At 37.3% G+C, this 19,839-nt stretch overlaps 2 protein-coding genes across 4 annotated transcripts in view; one reads left to right on the top strand and one right to left on the bottom strand.

The window, feature by feature from the left end:
* Positions 1-9,438, bottom strand: LOC145986007 (short coiled-coil protein homolog). Of its 3 annotated transcripts, none has more exons than XM_083120175.1 (5): positions 9,302-9,438; positions 6,961-7,092; positions 3,749-3,874; positions 2,811-2,897; positions 1-1,148 (listed from the first exon to the last, which is right to left on the bottom strand). In XM_083120175.1, the coding sequence occupies exons 2-5, from the start codon at positions 7,031-7,033 to the stop codon at positions 1,006-1,008; spliced, it is 429 nt and encodes a 142-aa protein (XP_082976301.1). In that variant the 5' UTR covers positions 7,034-7,092; positions 9,302-9,438; the 3' UTR covers positions 1-1,005. The 3 variants fall into 3 exon arrangements, with proteins under 3 accessions (XP_082976301.1, XP_082976302.1, XP_082976300.1); XM_083120176.1 differs by having other exon boundaries at positions 9,230-9,424; XM_083120174.1 differs by having other exon boundaries at positions 9,240-9,423.
* Positions 9,439-12,919: 3,481 nt separating this feature from the next.
* LOC145985418 (protein phosphatase methylesterase 1) overlaps positions 12,920-19,839 on the top strand; it is a 38,440-nt gene continuing 31,520 nt past the window's right edge. The window contains exons 1-2 of the mRNA XM_083119417.1: positions 12,920-13,026; positions 18,020-18,209. Of these exons, the coding sequence (XP_082975543.1) occupies positions 12,953-13,026; positions 18,020-18,209 (264 nt within the window). The 5' untranslated portion in view covers positions 12,920-12,952. The remainder of the gene's footprint in view (positions 13,027-18,019; positions 18,210-19,839) is intronic.

Here is a 19,839-nt window from a genome sequence, read left to right as displayed (position 1 = left end):
TTATGTGATTACAATTTGCATGTTTATTTTACACATTTGAAAAGATAACATTAACTGTGTACAATGCTAAAATACCTATACAATTATACAGTACATTCCCTTGCGAAATGTATCCTTGGAAATATTATTCTGATGGTGCTCTGCGTAGGGTAAAGGAAGCATATTTTTCATTGTTTTTAAATAACTTGCAGAAAAAGATTAATCTTGAAGTCCATATTATTGCACAAATTTTCTATGTAACTAATTGTAACAATACAGCATGAAAAGTACAACAATAAATGCTAACAATTTATTTTGCTGCTGGTACAGAACATAATACACAACTTCATAGGGGTGAATAAATCATTGATCCAGACCACTAGTTTACATTCTATGGAGAATTTGTGATAGAATTTGAAAATTAATTTGATGAACATTTTGGTTCTCACGATATTTTCGTTCAATCCTTTTAGTCTATTAAAAAGTCTCATCCTAATGCATCTCCTTTAAGAAATTTGCTGTGCATTCCTGATGGTGTAATGGTAATGTTATCACCTTGTAATCAGGGGGTCATGGGTTCTATACCTCGTGGAGGCATATAATGGTTCAGATCTCACTTTAAACTGTAGGTCCAGTTCTCAGTAGCCTTTCTGTGCATAACGTAATGTAAACTCAATTCAACTAAAATCAAAATCAAATCTTAAAAGCTGCTGTGCGATGCAGCTTTTATGATGTTCACAAGGCAAGCATGAAATCATGGAAGATATCCATTACAACCACACATTTCAATTTTGTCATCATACAAATTATAAATATAGCTTTGCTTTTCAGGCTATATGCAAAATTACAGTCCCATTCTATAAGAAGAACTATAGGCAAAACATGGACTTCATAACCTTCTATCACAGCATATAAAAAAATAATTTGCAGAAAAGCATATTACTTTCCATGCACAGGGGAAGAAAAAAATGTTTTAGTATTAAATAAAAACTTTCTTTGGTTGATTTCACGCCATCGTTCCCCTGTTTACTTCTTCTTTGTCTTCGGTGATGTAGACTGAAACACGCTTGATGCCGACATCAGATTCTCAATGTACTGACCAAGCACCTGGTTTTCTGATCTCAATTTCAAATTCTCTTCTTTGACGCTATCTACACGCTGAGACAAATCTGCAATGGGAAAGTATCATATTTCAAAAGGAAAAATATTAAAAAAATATGAAAAATAATAATCAAGTTTTCAATTCATAACGAATCATCCATGGCCATCTTTTTACCTTCTATTTAAGTGATTTTATGTCACTTTTCTACCTTATTCTGTTATTCACATTGATGAGACAAATGTAATAATGGACCCACCTGAGTTCGAACCTATTATTTCTGGATTTGCAGAGCATTATGCTGACCACAGAGGCCCCCATTCCATTCTCTCTGGCCCTCAGGGGACAGCGCCTGAACACTTCACCCACCTCCTGCCAGAATTATAACCTAGGTCTACACCAGGCCCTGGTTAACCGTGGATATCCCTCCATCCTGGTCACCAAGCAAATATCGCGAGCTGCCTCACATACCACTACCACCAAGAAACCTGCTGCCACCAACCCACTGGCACTCATCACCCAATATCATCCCCACCTCAACAAAATCAGGCACACACTGCACTCTCTTCTCCCAATTCTCCACAGTGATCCTGAAACCAAAAACATATTTCCCGACAAACCCAGGGTGGTTTTCAAATGCCCCCCCTCCCCCAACCTCCAAAACATCCTGGTCCACAACACTCCTTCACCACACATCTAACACCCCCCTGCCCATAAATGCAACCGCCCCAGGTGCAAGACCTGCCCCATCCTCATCACTTCTCACACCCTCCAGGTGCACACGGCCACTGGCAAATTTACCCTCCATCCCAAAGGGATATATATATATATATATATATATATCCTCGTATAGAATAGAACCAATATGCTTTAACCTGCTACAGATACCATTTTCTTATATTTTTTTAACTCTGCTGTCTCCACATGTAAGTACTAATGATTTAAAATCCCTGAAGAAGCCCAGTGAAATATTCTACTGTAACAATTCAACATGCCAAAGTGAGAATGTTTTTTAATATTATGATGGCTCATGGCTAGATGCACATATTTTTGGTAAAGGAAAAAAGAAATATTTCAGTACAAAAGTACCCAATTTCTGGTTCAAAAGCAGTAAATAAAATAATATTTTGATGTTATAGCGGTGAAAAATTAGATCAAAAGTAGAATATAAAATGACATTTTGGTTTTAAAATTGTGAATATAATCCTAAATTTGATTTAAAAACTGCACTTAATACACAAAATAAACATATCCCTCCTAATAGCACATTTATGTAGTTACCAAAGTATTAAGTTTATTCCTTATAAAGGGATCCATTTTTGCCTCTCCAATATTTACAGCAGAATTAATAAATTTTTCATGAATTGCAGAACTTGCAGAATAATTAAAAAATCAGAAAGTATTGTGTTGTTACATAAACTCTGAATTTCGTGTTTAAGAGTCTATTTTGCATTTTGCAGGATCATCATGTCCTGACAAAAAAGGGTATGGAAATGCACCTCACACCTTTCAGAAACATGAAAAATTAACATTACAATGTGTTATTTCGTATTTCCATAAAAACAAAACATGCATGTTGCTATTTCATGGCATGACCTAAGCTTTAATGATGGTTCAAACTTGGGACATCTGCTAGAATTAGTAAAATTAACTACTGACAAAGTTTAAACACCTAACAATAAATTTGGAATTAACTTAATATTAATAACAAAGAAAAAACTTTGTACTTTACCATCTAATGTATTCTGCAACTCCAAAACCTGTGCTATAAGACGAGCCTTCTCTTCCTGTTCATCAGGACTTATGTCTGGGTCCAGACCTAGAAAAACAATCTAATGTAAGTACACTAGGAATCTTTGAGAAGAAAAATCAAAAGGTGTGCGAGAGGAGGGAACAGGCAAGTCTGTGAACAACACAGACTGCACAATTGTAAATATTTTAATAACTGTGTTTAATCTTTTAATCTCTAAGACGAAATTTTGTTGCATGTGTATAAAATTCAGTGGCTATACTCCACACTTTGCTTTATCCCAATGCAGCTCATTATTCAACATTTTTGTTAACTGTTCTGTCATGTTGGGCATGACCTACTAATATAAAAAAAGAACCTTCATTGCATTTCTTTCAGGAGTCTGTGGCCAGAACTTTTAAAAAAAAAATTCTAATGCAAAATCCAGGATCGAGGTGTAGCATTTTGTTTTATTCAAAGTGGAAAAATTAAATGTATAATGCAGTAAAATGTAAAATCTGAAAACGTAACATAGAGGTTCCATTCAACTTGTGGGGAGCTCTTAATGATGGTTATGATGACGACCCCTGCTCACAAAGAGAAGTGCACATGTTTATATTAGCGATGGTCACAAAATGAAGATAATGGATATCCAGATTTCAAATTATCCCATATCCGTTTCGTATGCAATGGATAATCTGAATATTTGGATAATTCAGATATGATGAAGGATTTATAGAAAACCTGTACAGTGAAATATGAACACAATGAATAAAAGAATATGAGGATAGCCTGCAAAATAGATAAACTATAAAACTGTCCAGTTAATCTGAATATCCAGACAGAAAATTATCCGATATCCGCACACAATTTTATCCGGATTTGGCCATCCCTAGTTTATATATGTGTGTGTGCATACTTGCATGCAATGTAAAACTTACTATTAGGTCCTGGGCTACTGCTTCCATTTGTAAAGGTTGAGGGAATGGAATCTAGGCTTCTTCCATGCATCATAGCTTCTGAAACCTGAGATACTTCAGTGTTTTCCGTGTCATCCTGGATTATCACTGAAAAACAAAACAACATAAAAAAATATTTCGCTTTCTACAATCAATCTATTTTATATAGGCTAGATATTAAACTTCACTACTACTGTCGTTTATGTCCATGTGTGGGCAAACCCTAGTTACGGACGTAATGGTGTTTTTTGGATCTTGTGACCTTGTTGAAATTGATCACACAGACGCTTTGATTTTTACTGTACAGAACAAGAAAGCTTCTGATGTGCAAGCAATTCCAGAGGTAGCAGACAGACACTTTACAAGCAGTTTTATTTGAATTTTATTTCTTTGTACAGGATTCATGAAACACGTAACAAAAAAATAACCAGGAAATTTACAAGTAGTAGTTTTTCTTCTTGCATAGCAAAATTCTTTCAAATGTTTTCAGCACCCCCCTACACTCGCCTTGTTGAACTTCTCCATTTTTTTTTTTTAAGGGAGGGGTACAAGTATTTGATGTTGTGCCTTACTTAAATAATGTCGATCATTCAAATTGACGTTTCATTTATGCTAATAATTGTATGTAATTGTAGCAATTACAACTACCGAGTTGTTTGTACGTATACACGTATTCTTCTGAATCAAGGATCATTATTGACCTCTCGGTGTGCGATGATAAAAAATCCTAGAAATGAAACTAATCCATGCAAAAAAAAAAAAAAAAAAATCTTACCATATGAATAGCATCTATATTTCTTAAGTAGCCGAAGAATCTCTAAGATCATTGATGTAATGTTTTTTAAAATACATGAAACCCTTCCAAATACCCTGCAAAGTCATTGTACAAACTAGCTAAAATCATTCAGTATTAATGCAATGTTTATAAAGAAGTAAAACCTATTTACACTGCAAAATGTTATACTGATGAGCTGAAATCAACAACAATACAAACAAATCAGTACATGATTATTTGACAATTCTCCTGTGCGAACATACTAGCTAGTTTCACTCTTCTTGCCTTTTGAGCAGCAAAGTTATTAATAACATCATTGAACACAAGTAATTGAACTCGTACTTCTCAACAGACAAAATAGCCAGGTTAGTCAGCTTTTCTTGACTCAAGGAAGAACGGAAGTAATTGTTTATAAGCTTTTGCTTACTAAAACTCCTTTCACAAGATGTAATAGACGAAGGTAGAGTTAAAAATAGTTTCAATGCAGTGACAAAATTTGGGTACAACTCAATACATGATATTTTATGAATGAAAGAGAGAGAGCAGCAAGTGGTGACAATTCTGACAAACATTCCAAGTGAAAGTCTTTAAAAAATGCTTGCGCATGATGTTTAAAGAACAAAGGCTCATGAAGTAACTCACTTCTGTTGATATCTTCGGGGTATAATAAAGCCAGACAGATCAAAGACTCCCTTTCTCAACGTTTCTTCTGACATAACTGCCATATTGCTTGGAATAATTAAGGAAAAATCCTCCAAAACTCCTTTCATTAGCTTGAATCGATTGCCTATTTGTGACAAAATGAGATCTTCCTAATTTTTCGTTCTTAATTTATGCCTACATCTTCATATTCTGCAACTTCATCGAAAACCTTTGTTTTCCTTTTGGGACGCTGTTCTCTACTTGCAATGTTCATATCATCGCAAATCTGTTTGCTTTTCTCAAAAGAGTTCGTCACAATTGTTTCCAGATTGGCAGACAGAAAGCTTTGAAGTCCCTGTAAGTGACTAACACCTATATCTACTAGACTTTTCTAGTAGCTGTAGGTTAACGTTGTTAACAGCTCGAAGGATATCAGCCCAGCAGACTAAGAACACAACAAAGTTAAACTTCTTAAGGCTGTGTAGCAAGCATTTGGCACTGTGTACTGTTTTGGGTGACTCGTTTGATAGGTCACATAATTCCTCTAAGGCTGCACAGACATCCAGAAATTGGGTACTTAGAGATTGTACTGCATGTATCGCATGCATCCTTTATTACAAGTAATTTTCATTGTTTTTCTTCTTGCCGTTCGACGCCTCCTTCCATCAGCACCCGGTGCGACCGCCCTGCTGCCCCCCCCCCCAAGCTATGGCTCTGCATTAGGTAACATTATAGTATAGGGAAGACGGATTTCTTCAAATTTACAGGAGAAAGTACTTACGGAAATCATTTTCTGTAGCGTTGCAGAAGTTCGTGAATGTACTTTTGATCCATCTTAATGCGAATACATGTTGTTTTCTGTGAAAATCTCTGTCCGACACTCTGTTTCTGCTGCCGCCATTTGCTTTCTGCACGAGAGCACAATGTTCCGTGTCTTAAGATGACGTAACCCCATAGTCAGTGTATCAAACTTGTCGTGTTTTCACTAGAACATGATGTGTCTAGTATTTTTAATTTATTTTAATTTCTTTTTTAACTATGCTTACCTAACCTTACAGAAAATGGTTTTTGGGACTAACGTCAATGGTTTGCGAGGTATTAGCATAATTTCAAATCCAGGCATGAAAGTAGATATTTTCCACTGAACGAGGTTGCAACACTGCATACATCAACAAAACACTCGCACAACCTGAACCAATATGCTTTCGCCCGCCATAATGTGTTACAGAATCGAAATAACAATTAACAGTAAGTACTCGTATATGTAAGAAATAGACATTATCTTAGTTAGAAATGTTCCGCATTCCAAAATAGTACGTTAGCAATATAAAAAAAGTGTGAAATATACGTGTCTCCCCCATACTATAATAGTACTCATATAAACACATCCTCACTAACAAACAAATAATATATATATATATATATAAAAAAATTGGATATTTATTCATTTTCTTTTATTTGTTTAAAAGAAGAGCTTGCAATGCAAGTGCAGGCAGGGAGTAAATCAATATATTTGCAAACTGGCAATGATATTGTTTTAATAGGGTGCCAAAACTTTTGAGGAGATCGCATGCATCCTTTATTACAAGTAATTTTCAATGTTTTTCTTCTTGCCGTTCGACGCCTCCTTATATCAGCACCCAGGGCGACCACCCCCCCCCCCCCCTTCCACTCCAGCTATGGCTCTGCATTATATAGTCTATCACAAGTTAAGTCAGTCATAACATTTTAGTTTCACTTTTCATGTAATTTCCTATGTGTATAATAATCTGAGTACCTTGTGGATCATCATCAGCTAATGGAATGTTGTTCATGTCCTCCTGGACTTTATTTCCAGTCACCGCTGACATTCTAGGAACGCACAACTTTGGGATTCTCTTCTCACCTTTGCTACCAAAACTTTCGACACCTAGAAAAGAAGTACCTGTCTTTGTAATAACATAACACTACACGGTTTACATCTTTGAATCAAATGTCTTGTACTCAAATATAAATGGAACAACTTAAATACATAATGCAATTTTAGTGCCATTATACAATACAAATTATGGTTATACATTAACATTAAGGGATAGACGGAGGTATTCCTCAACAATCCACAAAATGTATATGTATGATATTGGTGAATTATACATATGTCACCACATTAATAATCCAATCAATAAAAACTTTTCAAATCCTAATATTTATAAAAAGAAAGATTCATTCCTTTTTATTTCAATTAACTTTGGGTGTTGACACACTACTTACACACCCAGAGTTAAAACACCACTGGTAAACTATATGCATCTCTATTGACATAATATTGATGGCTTTCCCTGAAATACCCTTTCCTTCATTCACAGGCTTATATAGACAATTTGCCACTTTTACTTTCACATTTATGATCTCAGTATATTTCATCATCAGCTTAATGATTCCTTATTGCACATTTTCTGGAGATTGTTCCTCCATTCCTTACTCCAATGTATTATCTTGTTAGTAGATATTCATTTATTGTAGTCTTGGATACAGACTGTTTTTGTTACTACATCACGTGGTGTGAGATGTGAAGGGGTGTCACCTTGTTGTTGGGTTAGGTGGGTAAAGTTTAGGGCTCTTGACGTTAAAATAACGCTCCTAAATGCATGCAACACCTGATCACACAATCCTCTTTCAATGTCGTGTGCAAATTCGCCTGTAGTTCTTGTTGAGACGACCGTAAACCAAGGACAGCTATTAATAAAAATAGGTAAATATGTGATATCGCCCGGACGGATTTCTTCAAATTTACAGGAGAAAGTACTTACTGAAATGAGTTTCTTTAGCATTCTGGACGTTCTTGGATGTATTTTCTTTCACGGAAAGTAAAAACTTCGTAGTTTAATGCTGCCGAACGAGAATTAATAACTTTTTACGTAAGAAATTGGCATTGCCTGCCACATTATGCCGTTGTTTCCATTGTGTGCGTGCAGATGGCAAGAGCGTTGAAAGTCACGTGATCTGTGCAGTGTTTCCAAACATGCCTTCTCTTTTTGAAAATTTCTATTTTTAACTATGTTCGCCGCGCTTTCTTTTTTCGATGAATTTTGGGGTGAAATGAGTGTTAATGGAACCTAACCTAACCTTGAGTGAATGGTTTGTGAGGCTAGCCGTGGATGGTTTTTGGGGCTAACGTCAATGGTTTGTGGGGCTACCCATGGATGGTTTTTGGGGCTAACATGCATGGTTTGTGGAGGTAAACATGAAAAAAAAAATCGAAATAGTACGTAATTTTCCGTCATGAAGGTTTGAAACACTGCTTGGGCACTGAAAATCGACAAAACAGAAGCTGGCGCGTCATGATGCATTACGAGTGCACGCCATATTGTCTATTACAGGAGCGGAACAAGTAAGACAAATAATCAATCGTAATATGAAAGGTTGACAGTATTTTATGGAAAAAGGCATAACTTCACCTTAAAGAATGTTCCGCAAGGCAAAATAGGTAAGTACCAGTGGTGAAATTAAGGAAATAAATGGGTGAAAGGTGTCAGGGCGTTATCGCATATTTACCTTAAAATATGCTGATGCTCGCGTAAGCTACTTTTCATAATTTCTATGATAAACAATACTTAGTGCAGCTTTTCTCTGTGCTAATTAGTTTCTATAAGCTTCAAATTTACTTCCACAATAGTTTCCATTATTCTAATCCCTATTACTATAGAACTAGCGAAAATCATTAAACATACGGAACGATTACACCGAAATCGCTATTGTTTGATATATATGCAGGTTTTTGTGTATGACAGGTACTAATGTCGTAAATAAAGGGTAGTATTGCAATGTGCTGCAGCATTTTATTGTGGCGTTACAATTAAATTGTTCCTTTTAGGGAAAACGCAAATATCCAAAGCAGTGCAATGATGTTACATAATGATCTATTAAATATTAGAAATTGGGTCAACATATACATTTTGCAATAACGAAGGATACTTTCTCAACATATGTTATTTATATACAAAGAAATCGCAATCTTAAAGCAGTGCAGATATTCAATTAAATGTTTGTTTCGCATGTAAACACACCTATACTTACTTTCCTATGAACTTTTATAATACCGTTCGCAATAAAAACATACTACAAGGTTACTCACACACCTTTATTAACGTGTGTTCTGCAGTTTTTTTTAATTGATATTCCACTTTCCTTCCTACCAAAATAAAATGCACACAAGTTCTACAACTTTTATCTTCACCACAACTTTCCTGACAGCAGCTATTTTACCAAGTACCTACCAGATGGCTCTGGCAATACGGGATTAGCGCATAATCTGCGCATTGTGAGCGATAAAAAAGTTGGCCGAGTATGCTGCCACGCACGTGTCAGCAGTAAGAATAAGCGTCAAATTTGCTCCTGCCACGTAATTCGTCTGCTAAGAGGATGTTACAAATCTTAAGAACAGATGAAGACGAGAAAAATGCAAGTTTATGATTAGTGGGAATGAATGTACAGGTAATTTAGAACCTTTTTCTTTAGAAAGCATTTAGCGATATTATTTTAATGCTAACGGAACCTAACCTAACTACGAGAGCATTAAGGTTTATTATTAGAAGAATGCTAAGGGACCTAATCTTAAAACATTTATGTGAAAGTAATCGCTACAACTTCACAGTATGTGTTACAGACGTAATTGCATACATACCATGATGAAATCACGATAAAACAAAGACTGAGTTTGCTGCCACGCGCATCTCTTTTGAGGTTCCAGCAGAAAAAGAACGTGGCAGCAGACACTACCAAAAAAGTTTGTCAAAAGTTTCAAACGAAGAAAGTTATTACATTATTAACAATTACGTGCTAGGAGCATTATTTTTAAAACCTCGAAGTTACGTCCAAATCCAAGTTACACTGCTTATGCTACACACTCTCTGCCAGGCACATATCCAGAGGGGGGGCTCGAGCTCTCTCCGAAATGTTTCGATTTACACTAGATAAAATGAGTTTTTTTTGGCTTGTGTGTGTGAAATAAAATATTGGGATAATAATTTACGGAGAGATATAATTATCGAGGAAAGGCGGAGAATTTTCTAGAAGTCTGAGAGATAACCCTATTATTGATAATATTGTATGTAAACTTTTCTTGCTCTTTCGGTGTTGTCGCAACGAACTTAAGCATTATTAAAAGATTTGTCAGCATTTGGAAGTTGCACAACAAAGCACTGTTGAAGGTAGCGCCATGAGTCTGGCGATTCGTTGCACTACTAATTCTCTGAAAAGCTCGAGAGAGAACGTTCTTGAATAGGAGGTAGAGTCGAACTACTGGCAGTATTAACAAAACATTTTATGTGCGGAACATTCCAGAATATAATATGAATATAAATACTAGAATTCAATTTCACAGTTGCTCTGTACAACAGAATAATTCAATAAGACTTTAGGAGTAAGTGTGACAGTGTCCATTAACAAGTTTATAAGATGTAGATATTCGGGGGGAAGGGGGGGAGAGGACTAGTGATACATTTTCCTGGAAAGTGCTGAAGTCTACCACTATAGCCCTTTTCAGTTCTTATGGCTGGCGCTCTATAAGCTGGCAGGGGAAGTGGGGAGCGGGGATTACGCAACAGACCAACCAGACAACAGCAGTGGCGCCAAGAGACACGACGCGGCCGGAAAAAGTACTACGTGAAACTCGTTCTACTGACCGCTACGTTTCTTATTGTGCTGGATTGGTCGCTTCCCCGCTCCCCACTTCCCCTGCCAGCTTCTAGAGCGCCCGCCGTAAGAACTGAAAAGAGCTATAGTACAAGTTCGGGTCCAAAGCTGAAGACACTGCCCACCGTGTAGTGCTATTTTCTGGTCATGATCCGAAGAGATCGAAGGTCTCTAAAGTAAATATTTCAGCAGTAATGGGCATTGGAGCATAATTTCTTTTTAAAAAAGAAATAAGGTGCACAGATCGACTGAAAATCTAAGTTTTGAGTCACGATTTATTAGTGACCTGACCACGTTTCGTGTATGCAGAACGAGAGTTTCGTGGGTTAAAAAAGGACTTTTAAGTCAACTGTTTTGGAAAAACACTCAAACACTAAACTAACTACCACAAAGGGACAGCCAGGAAGGCCGAAAATTTTATGAATGTCGAGAAGAGAAAGCAAGAAGATGTTGCATATGTGGAAATTTTAGCGGAAAAAGCGAGCTCGACCATGACTCGAAAACCAGGGTCTCTGGCATATACCGTGCCATTCTTTGTTCTACCAAGTGAGCTACCGAGTCACCCTTGGCTTCGCTTGATCTTTTGCTGTCGCTGGAGAGCAATGGCACGGTATGCCTGGTGGAGCTTGTATTTTCCGCTACAATTTCTGCATAGCACATCTCTTGTGTATGCCCAACCGTAAGATGTTGCCTATTTAATTAACAAGCACAGAGAAAGGGGATAGAATAAAACTATGGGACATTTCCACCGATTGACAAGATATTTTTCTTCTGTGGTCAACACGAGCTGCCGTTTCAAGGTGACAATGAGACTGACTAACCGAGGGAGGTTTCACACCGAAGCTACGAGCTATACGTGTCGCTTGAGGATTTCAAAAATCGAACACGGGCTTGTGCAACCTGTCGTGCCGCTACGGTGTGAAAATTTTCTGTTGATTGGGTCATTGCAAACGACGTGTGTGCGCCTTCGGTCTCAATTCTTCCTAAATCTTGAAGATCCAAGTCACAGATGGAAAATTATGATTTTTGTTAAGGTTACATTTATAAGGCACCCCCCCCGAAAATAATTTCTGGATACGTGCCTGGTCTCTGCCTCTACTGTATGCATTTCTGACGGGAAATGTTCGAAATTTCCCGAAGTTTTGAAAATTTCGAATTCTACACGTCATTTTACCGTAAGTGATTGCTTTGCATTTCTGAATAAAAACTAACAATTTCATATAAGTTCCAGACACTTACAATGCAGAAAACGTCGAGAATTAACGACTTTTTAAAATGGCAGTGTCTGCTGCCACGTTCTTTTTCTGCTGGAACCTCAAAAAAGTGGCAGTAGACTCGGTCTTTGTTTTATCGTGATTTCATCATGCTATGTATACAATTACGTCTGTAACACATACTGTGAAGTTGTAGCGATTACTTTCACAAAAATGTTTTAAGATTAGGTCCCTCAGCATTCTTCTAATAATAAACCTAAATGCTCTCGTAGTTAGGTTAAATTCTGTTAGCATTAAAATAATATCGCTAAATGCTTTCTAAAGAATAACGTTCTAAATTACCTGTACATTCATTCCCACTAATCATAAACTTGCATTTCTCTCGTCTTAACCTGTTCTTAAGATTTGTAACCGGAAAGTCATTTCCCGAGGTCGGGATCGGGACGGGAAATTCTTTTCTCGATCCCGGTCTCGACCCCTACGGATGTGCGGGATCCCGAAAAATCGGGACAGGGATGGGAAGAAAATTTTCCCGTCCCGATCCTGATTTGGGGAAATAACTTCCCGACTTTTCGGGATCCCGAGCAGTCGTGAAATACCGAATGGTCATTTTAAAAAGTCCTTAATTCTCGTCGTTTTCTACATTGCAAATGTCTGGAACTTGTCGGAAATTGTTAGTTTTTGTACCATAAATGCAAGAAGAATCACTTAAGGTGAAAATGACGTGTAGAACTCGAGATTTTCAGAGCTTCGGGAAATTTCGAACATTTTCCACTCTATTCAACCATGTACATCTCTTCTAAATCGTTGCTGTACACAATAACAAGTTCAGAATGTTACCAACAGAGGGGAGCAGGGGCAGCGGTGTTATGGTAGGGTAAAATGTCGGCTTTGCAGAAATCAGTTTTAAAATCAAAACTTCCTCCCATTGGACCAATTGGGTTATCTTCCTCCAGGTTCGTACGTACATTTGGTAATTGTAGTATTTATAATTTATTATTAAATATGATGTTATATAAATTTGCCACAATAGGTGCTTGAGTGAAGTCGATGGAAAACAGAATGTTGCAGGCGAGAGAATTCTAATTACTGGTGGAGGGAAAATACAAGTAGCATTTATGACAATATCTTATTTTTTATGTACCGCACTTTTAAAAAATTGCCTCCGTTTTTCCTATGTTCCCACATTGACTAGTAAGAAATGTTGAGATACTAGATACCTGCATTAGGGCATGTATTTCTTCAATCAGTTTATAATTGCATTGCGTTTAATTTGTGTTGCAATGTATTTTGTTTTTCAACATATACAAAAATTGGGTATAACAGTTCTATAAGAAGTAGAAATGATGGACGGAATAATGATAATAGGGACATTCATTACATCGATAAACAAACAGGATTTGCATTTAACTTTGCAGTTCCATCAACAAAACATTGCTTTATATCATGAACACTATCCTGTGTGTAAATCACATGAAACCTAAGAAGGATGGAGGAGGAGTAGGTTGATGGGAATTACTCATGGTTAGGGCTCGGAAGTTGAAGACCTTAAAATAGCCAAAAAAAAAACCTAAAAATATAAAAAAAGGATGCATAAATGTGATCCGAAATAATTAATAACTTCAGTTTTAATTACATATTTAATGAATAAAAAAAAAATTCTGGCGGATTAGAACACACAGTGTGAAAAACTGCAAGCTTCAAAACGAGAAAGTTGCCACTTACAGCACGACATTCGAGACAAGTTATGGTTAAAGGACCTTTTACCATACCTGTTTCAGTCGTCCAAAAATATATTTATTTATTTTATTTCTTTACTACAGAAAGGGGTAAATGTCTGTTATATCGGAGACACTTTCCTTCAAATTTACAGGAGAAACTACTTACGGAAATGAGTTTCTGTTGCATTTATCAAACTTCGTGGAGGTATTTTGTCACTATGGAATGCTGCACAACAGAAAATAAGCACTTTTGATGTATAAAAGTAGCCTTTTGTGTGAAGCAACAACATTATGCCGTTGTTTCCATTATGAACCAGCAGATGGCGCGAGTGTTGAAAGTCTCCCAGTCTCGCGAGAGGAAGAAGTGTTTCCAAACGTGCCTTTTTTTTACCAGAATTTTTTTATTTTTATTTTTTTAACTATGCTTACCTAACCTAACTCAACCTAACCTAACCTTGCCGGAAATGGTTCGTGGGGCTAATGTGAATTGTTTTTGGGGCTATCGTGAATGATTTTTAGGGCTATCGTGAATTGTTTTTGGAGCTATCCGTCAATGGTTTGTGATGGCATAATGAACACGAAAGTAGGTATTTTTCGGTTAAGAAGGTTGCAACACTGCATGCCCACTCCAAATCGACAAAACACAAGCACGACGCGTGATGATCCACAGCTGTGCGCGAAATATTCTATGCTCCGCAACGGAAGAAAGGTCCCAAAAGAATTACTCGTAATGTGAAAAATGTAAGTGATTTTCATGTAAAAAGCATAATGGCACCTTCAACTATGTTCTGCAATACACAATTGGTAAGTACGAACCATTTAAAACTGAAAATATCTGATAGAAATGTGTCTCCGATATAACAGACATTTACCCAGAAAGGATGTTTAAGATGTGATGGATGAACTGATGATCATTCGAATTGAGAATGGGCAGTAAAAACGTAATTGAAAGAAGGTGATGTTGCAAAATAAACAACAAAAAAACCGGTAACAGTTGTATAAGTCGGAGACGGATTTCTTCAAATTTACAGGAGAAAAGATGAGAAAGTACTTACGGAATTGCGTTCTTGAGGATTTTCTGAAGCCAGGGAAATTGTTTTTTCGAATCGTGCAACTTATTTGGCCTGTAAGTAAGGTATTTTTCGTCATTCATGCATCTCCGTTGTATGATAGCCCGTGCCGCCATTACCGTCGACTACGTGAATCAAATGTTCCATGCATTCGATTATGTAACCCCCTGTCAGTGTAGCAACCACGGGGAAGTTTTTCAAGATGACGTGTGAACTTTTTTTTTTTAATTTAAGGTCACGCTCTAGTTTACGTCCTTTTCCTAAGGAATACATATCATATATCGTTGGAAAGCTTATTTTATAAGGAATTCAACAACATAAATCCCAAAGCGAGCAAAAATTTCCTGAAGGAGTAAATCGAGAAAAACTGATGTTGTCCGGATATCCACAATTGAACGTACTGAGGAATTTTTTAGATGATGAAGCACTTTTTTAGGGGTGAAATGAGTGCTAATGGAACCTAACCTAACGGGCCTAACCTAACCTCGTAGGCATATCTCAACCCCGTGAATGGATAGTGGGGCTATCGTGAACAGAAAGTGTAAAAAGAAAAAGGTACTTACCTGAAGAGATGCCGGGTGCCGCACCACGAACGCAAAGAAGCAATCACCATGCAGATAAGGACGTAAAGTAGAGTCTAGCCTCAATTTTTGCTTAAAAACTTTTTATGAATAGTTTGTGCAGCATTTATCGGTTCATAAGTTTGGAAACACTGCACATCAGCTGATGATACTGTATATCAGCTGACGATAGACAGTGTGAGTCAAAATTTGCCTGCCGAATTAGCAACGACCAATAAATGATTATAATGTTAAAAATAACGCTTTTTTCATGGAAAAAAAAGTGATCCCAGCTTGAAAAATGTTCTTCTATGCCTATGAGGTAAGTAGCAATGATTTTTATTTGAAAATGAACAAGTTTAATGTGTCTCCGGCTTATACAACTGATACCAAAAAACCGTTAAGACCTTAAAAAAAGGACCAGTGAGCCAAAAAAGGCAGAAAAGGACAAATAAAACCCACCTTTTTCTGGCCTTATGTTCGGCCTCGTCTTCGGATGAAACAAGAGAAGGTAAAGTTGCAAACTAAATCTCGTATGAATGCAGAATATAGAGAATGCCTAAAATTCCTTTCCTACTTCTTATACATACTAAATATGCAATCCTGGTAACGTATCTGGAGTTAAGATTTGGGGGTCACGTGTAAAAATTCTACACTATATATGTTGCAAAATTACGTTCTTCATTACCACAATCACTTTTCATACATAAACATAACAACCATGCTTGATGATAAACAAGTGACGTTCGGCATTCGTTGGGCTGTCTACAGCATTGCCACACTGTTCCTTCGTTACTTGCAGAGCATTAGTTGTTGCTTGGTCAGAGAGAGAGACGAGATAGAAGAGCATGTGGAATGGAGACTTTGATTAGAGGTAGGTTTGGCAACGGTGTTTGAGCATTCTAGAAAAATGGTATCTTGGGCAGTGAGGAAGCTAGTGGTACAAAACTTATATTTTGTTACAATATGTGCTCACTGGGAAAGGATTTAACTGATATCCCACAAAACTTTTTCCAGTAAAGTTAGGGTAAGGCAGTAGGCTATCTTGATTTCCGTTAATATTTGGTAGATTAACTAATTTTGCCCTTCTGATCAGTACATCATGAAGGGGTAACTGCACAAACCAAGCATGGGTGGCCCCACAAAACATTGACGTATAGCCCCACGAGCCATTTCTGGTAAGGTTAGGTTAGGTTAGGCAAGCTTAGTTAAAATGTTGTTCGTAAAACGATGTGATACAGCTTTGAAGTAAACATCTCAACTTACATCAGCTTTCTTCACGATTTCCAGACGTGGCCCCCGCATTTTAACAACAGATTCATGATTAGAAGGCCACATTTAGTTAGTATACCAAATATTAACGAAATTGGAGACATTCTCTATATTTTGCATTCGCTCCCTAAATCCCATTAAAAATGCTCCGTGACATATTTCCTTTAAATTAGGATAATCCTGACAGTATGTAAATGCCCTGCTATGTTATGTAACAAAAATCCTGCCCATATTATGGGATGCCACTGCTTAGCTCATGTATTTATATTTTCAGGTTTAACTATATTCCTTCCTGTAAGAAATGCATGCCTTGACAGAATGAAGAGATGTCGCTAGTTGCTATTTATTTACATAGGTTACATGCCACAAGCAAAATATATTCATATGTTGTTGGCTTAGCCAATACTAATTGCACACACTGTTATGCGTCAGTTGATTCACTTGGTGTTCAGTGGTTTAGGGTAATTCAGTCCTATAATTTATCACTTTCACTGAAGTACACACAACTTCAATGCCTATGCACACACACACAAACATAATTATCATCCCTTGGCCTTATGTAAAGAAAATAACCCTTTTGTTGTTAACTATAGTTCATGCATTATTTGCAAATTCACATTTATTTGTGGACCCCTATTCCTTCTTTTGTGAAGATTCACAATTCTAATCACAAATCCATTTTCTCATGGAACGGAAACACTGAATCACTTATCTATTTTGTGTCGCTGATAGTCTTTTTGCTTCCTTTTCTTTTATATGAAATCTCTTCCTTGGTATCTCTCTGCATCTTGTCATGGAAATGGGAGGCACTGAGAATTTTATTGAAAATTCCTTCAATTTTCTTGTGCATGCATCCAACATTAACTACTAGGCTGATTGGGACAAGTTGGAAATGCCTTGTATTGGTATCTGCCTGGAGTCATAGCATGTTTCTATGAAAGTGTGTTGGAACAATTTTCTTTCCTCTAACAGTTGCTCTGGGATGACAGAGAAATCCCTTGATCCTTTTGTCAGCACACGTTTCTCTCGATATTTCAGCATTTTCACAAGCTTAGATGATTTGTCATAGCCTACTACCTGTCATATTGTGATCTGAGCATTCCTTGTGGGTGCTATAATTAGAATACACTCCCACTATCTGTAAACAACCTAGTATAAGCATGGTGCAATGTCTGTTACGTGCTATTCATTCTTGTCCGCTGTTGTTTATATACTATTGTTCCGTATCAGGGCATTTTAAATGGACCAAACCCAGCATAAATAATAGTGTGTGTCCTCTGTGCTTATACTAAACTTATAAACTGATTTATATTTTCTAAATGACAGGAATGGAAGAAGAGCACCCGGGAAGAAGCGTGATTATAATCCAGTTCGATGGGACCAGTATTTTGAGAATTGTGAGGATGTGAAAGTTGATGATGACACCTTCAGAGTCTATTATTGTGGAACTGAGGGACCTTTGTTGCTGCTGCTACATGGAGGAGGATTCTCTGCTCTTACATGGTCACTCTTTTCGGTACGCACAGTATATAATTCCCAGTAGTGAACATTGTTTCTAAATTTTCTTTGTATTTTTCTTCAAGTTTGATTCAAGCAAAATTTGAGCAGCAAATGCTGCGTCGTGAATGGCGCAATGAATAGTATATCCTTGCATTTATTTAATTTTAGCACATAACATATTTTGTATCGAAATATATTACATAAAAAACAAGAAGCCGCTTTGCCGACCTCCATGGTGGGGTGGTTAGCACAGGGTGCTACAATTTCAGCGATCCCAGGTTTGAATCCTGACTTGGGGATGGGTGTTCTTTGTGAACATCCCCTCATCATATCATCACTCATGCTCATCGTCCCAAGGACACCAAAATGTCAACCTTCCTTTCATGTAGTACACCCTGGACTGCATTTGCAGACTAGTGAGACACTGTCATCTGGACTCACAGCCAGTATAATCCTCTGTGGGGCACATCTTGTTGAGTTGTCCCTGTATGTTGGTGATTGTCCATTCATCCATATCATTTTACCACCATTCATCCTCATCTTCGTGATTAGCCAAAAGTGAAATAAGATAAACTATTCATAATTGGGAAATGTGAGACCCGGTAGTAGATATAAATACAGAGAAACTAGTACTCACTTTATCCGCAAAACTTTTTTTTTCTTTGTTTTATTAATTTCGGTGTCCACTGCCACCATCCTCGTTGGAACTTGTTGTACTGTTGCTTGGCGTGCTTCTATTGTTCGTAGTTCTCCATTTGCCACTAGGTGCGCTGTTCGTCTGTGTCTATGTCGTCTGCTGTTTCCCGGTGTTAACTGTTGTAGTAGAGGAATCCAAGTGTGGTGTGCCTGTTCCACATAAGCTAAACATCAATAGTGAACAGGCCTCAGGAGACCTCTGTTAATAAACTGTAAATTTCGTGTTTAAGAGTTTACTTCGCATTTGCAGTTCATTTCACATCGTTTCGTGGCAAAACATTGTAGTAATATGCACCTCACACCTTTCAAAAACATGGAAATGTAACACTACAATGTGTTATTTATAGGGCTGAACCGATACCGGCAGTATCAGTTGAATTCTATGTAACGATAACAAAGATTTTCAGTGGCTAGAAGAGCGGGCAAGAGCAACAGCTCATCTCAACCTTTGTCCTTTTTAAACGTTCGTTTGCCCTTCCATGTGGCAGATAGGGAGACCAACACAAGAAGTTCCAGAGATTTTCCTAGAAAATGTAGTTTATAGCCCATCCTCGGGAAGCAGATGACAAGATCCAAGGCATGGGTATGTGAAAGCTGAACCCAAATGCGACCGTGAAGGCATGTAATTACCTGGTTAATGCTGTGGAAATAAAGAAAACCATTCATTGCCAATTCTTGCTTGACATCTTGTGGGGCTTGTAACGTGGAAGGTTGGCGACGTAAATATAGCAAGAGAGGAAGGTGACCCAGAGGGGAGGAATCGTTTCTACAAACCCCACCAACCAAATTACTAAAGTCATACAGTACTTGAAGTTCACGAAACGTCACGAATCACTTCAGTCTCTTTTAACAGATCCGTCGACCAAGCAATTACATGCAGTCGAAACAATACTCTTGTACTTTCCACGAGACGCATGCGTTTCACAATTGGTCAAATTTTTAAGTTATTT

Source organism: Lepisma saccharinum, chromosome 3 (genome assembly GCF_977018435.1).
Source record: "Lepisma saccharinum chromosome 3, izLepSacc3.1, whole genome shotgun sequence".
NCBI classification, from domain to species: Eukaryota; Metazoa; Arthropoda; class Insecta; order Zygentoma; family Lepismatidae; genus Lepisma; species Lepisma saccharinum.
Note: the sequence above shows the minus strand (reverse complement) of the source record. Positions and strands in the feature narration are given on the sequence as shown.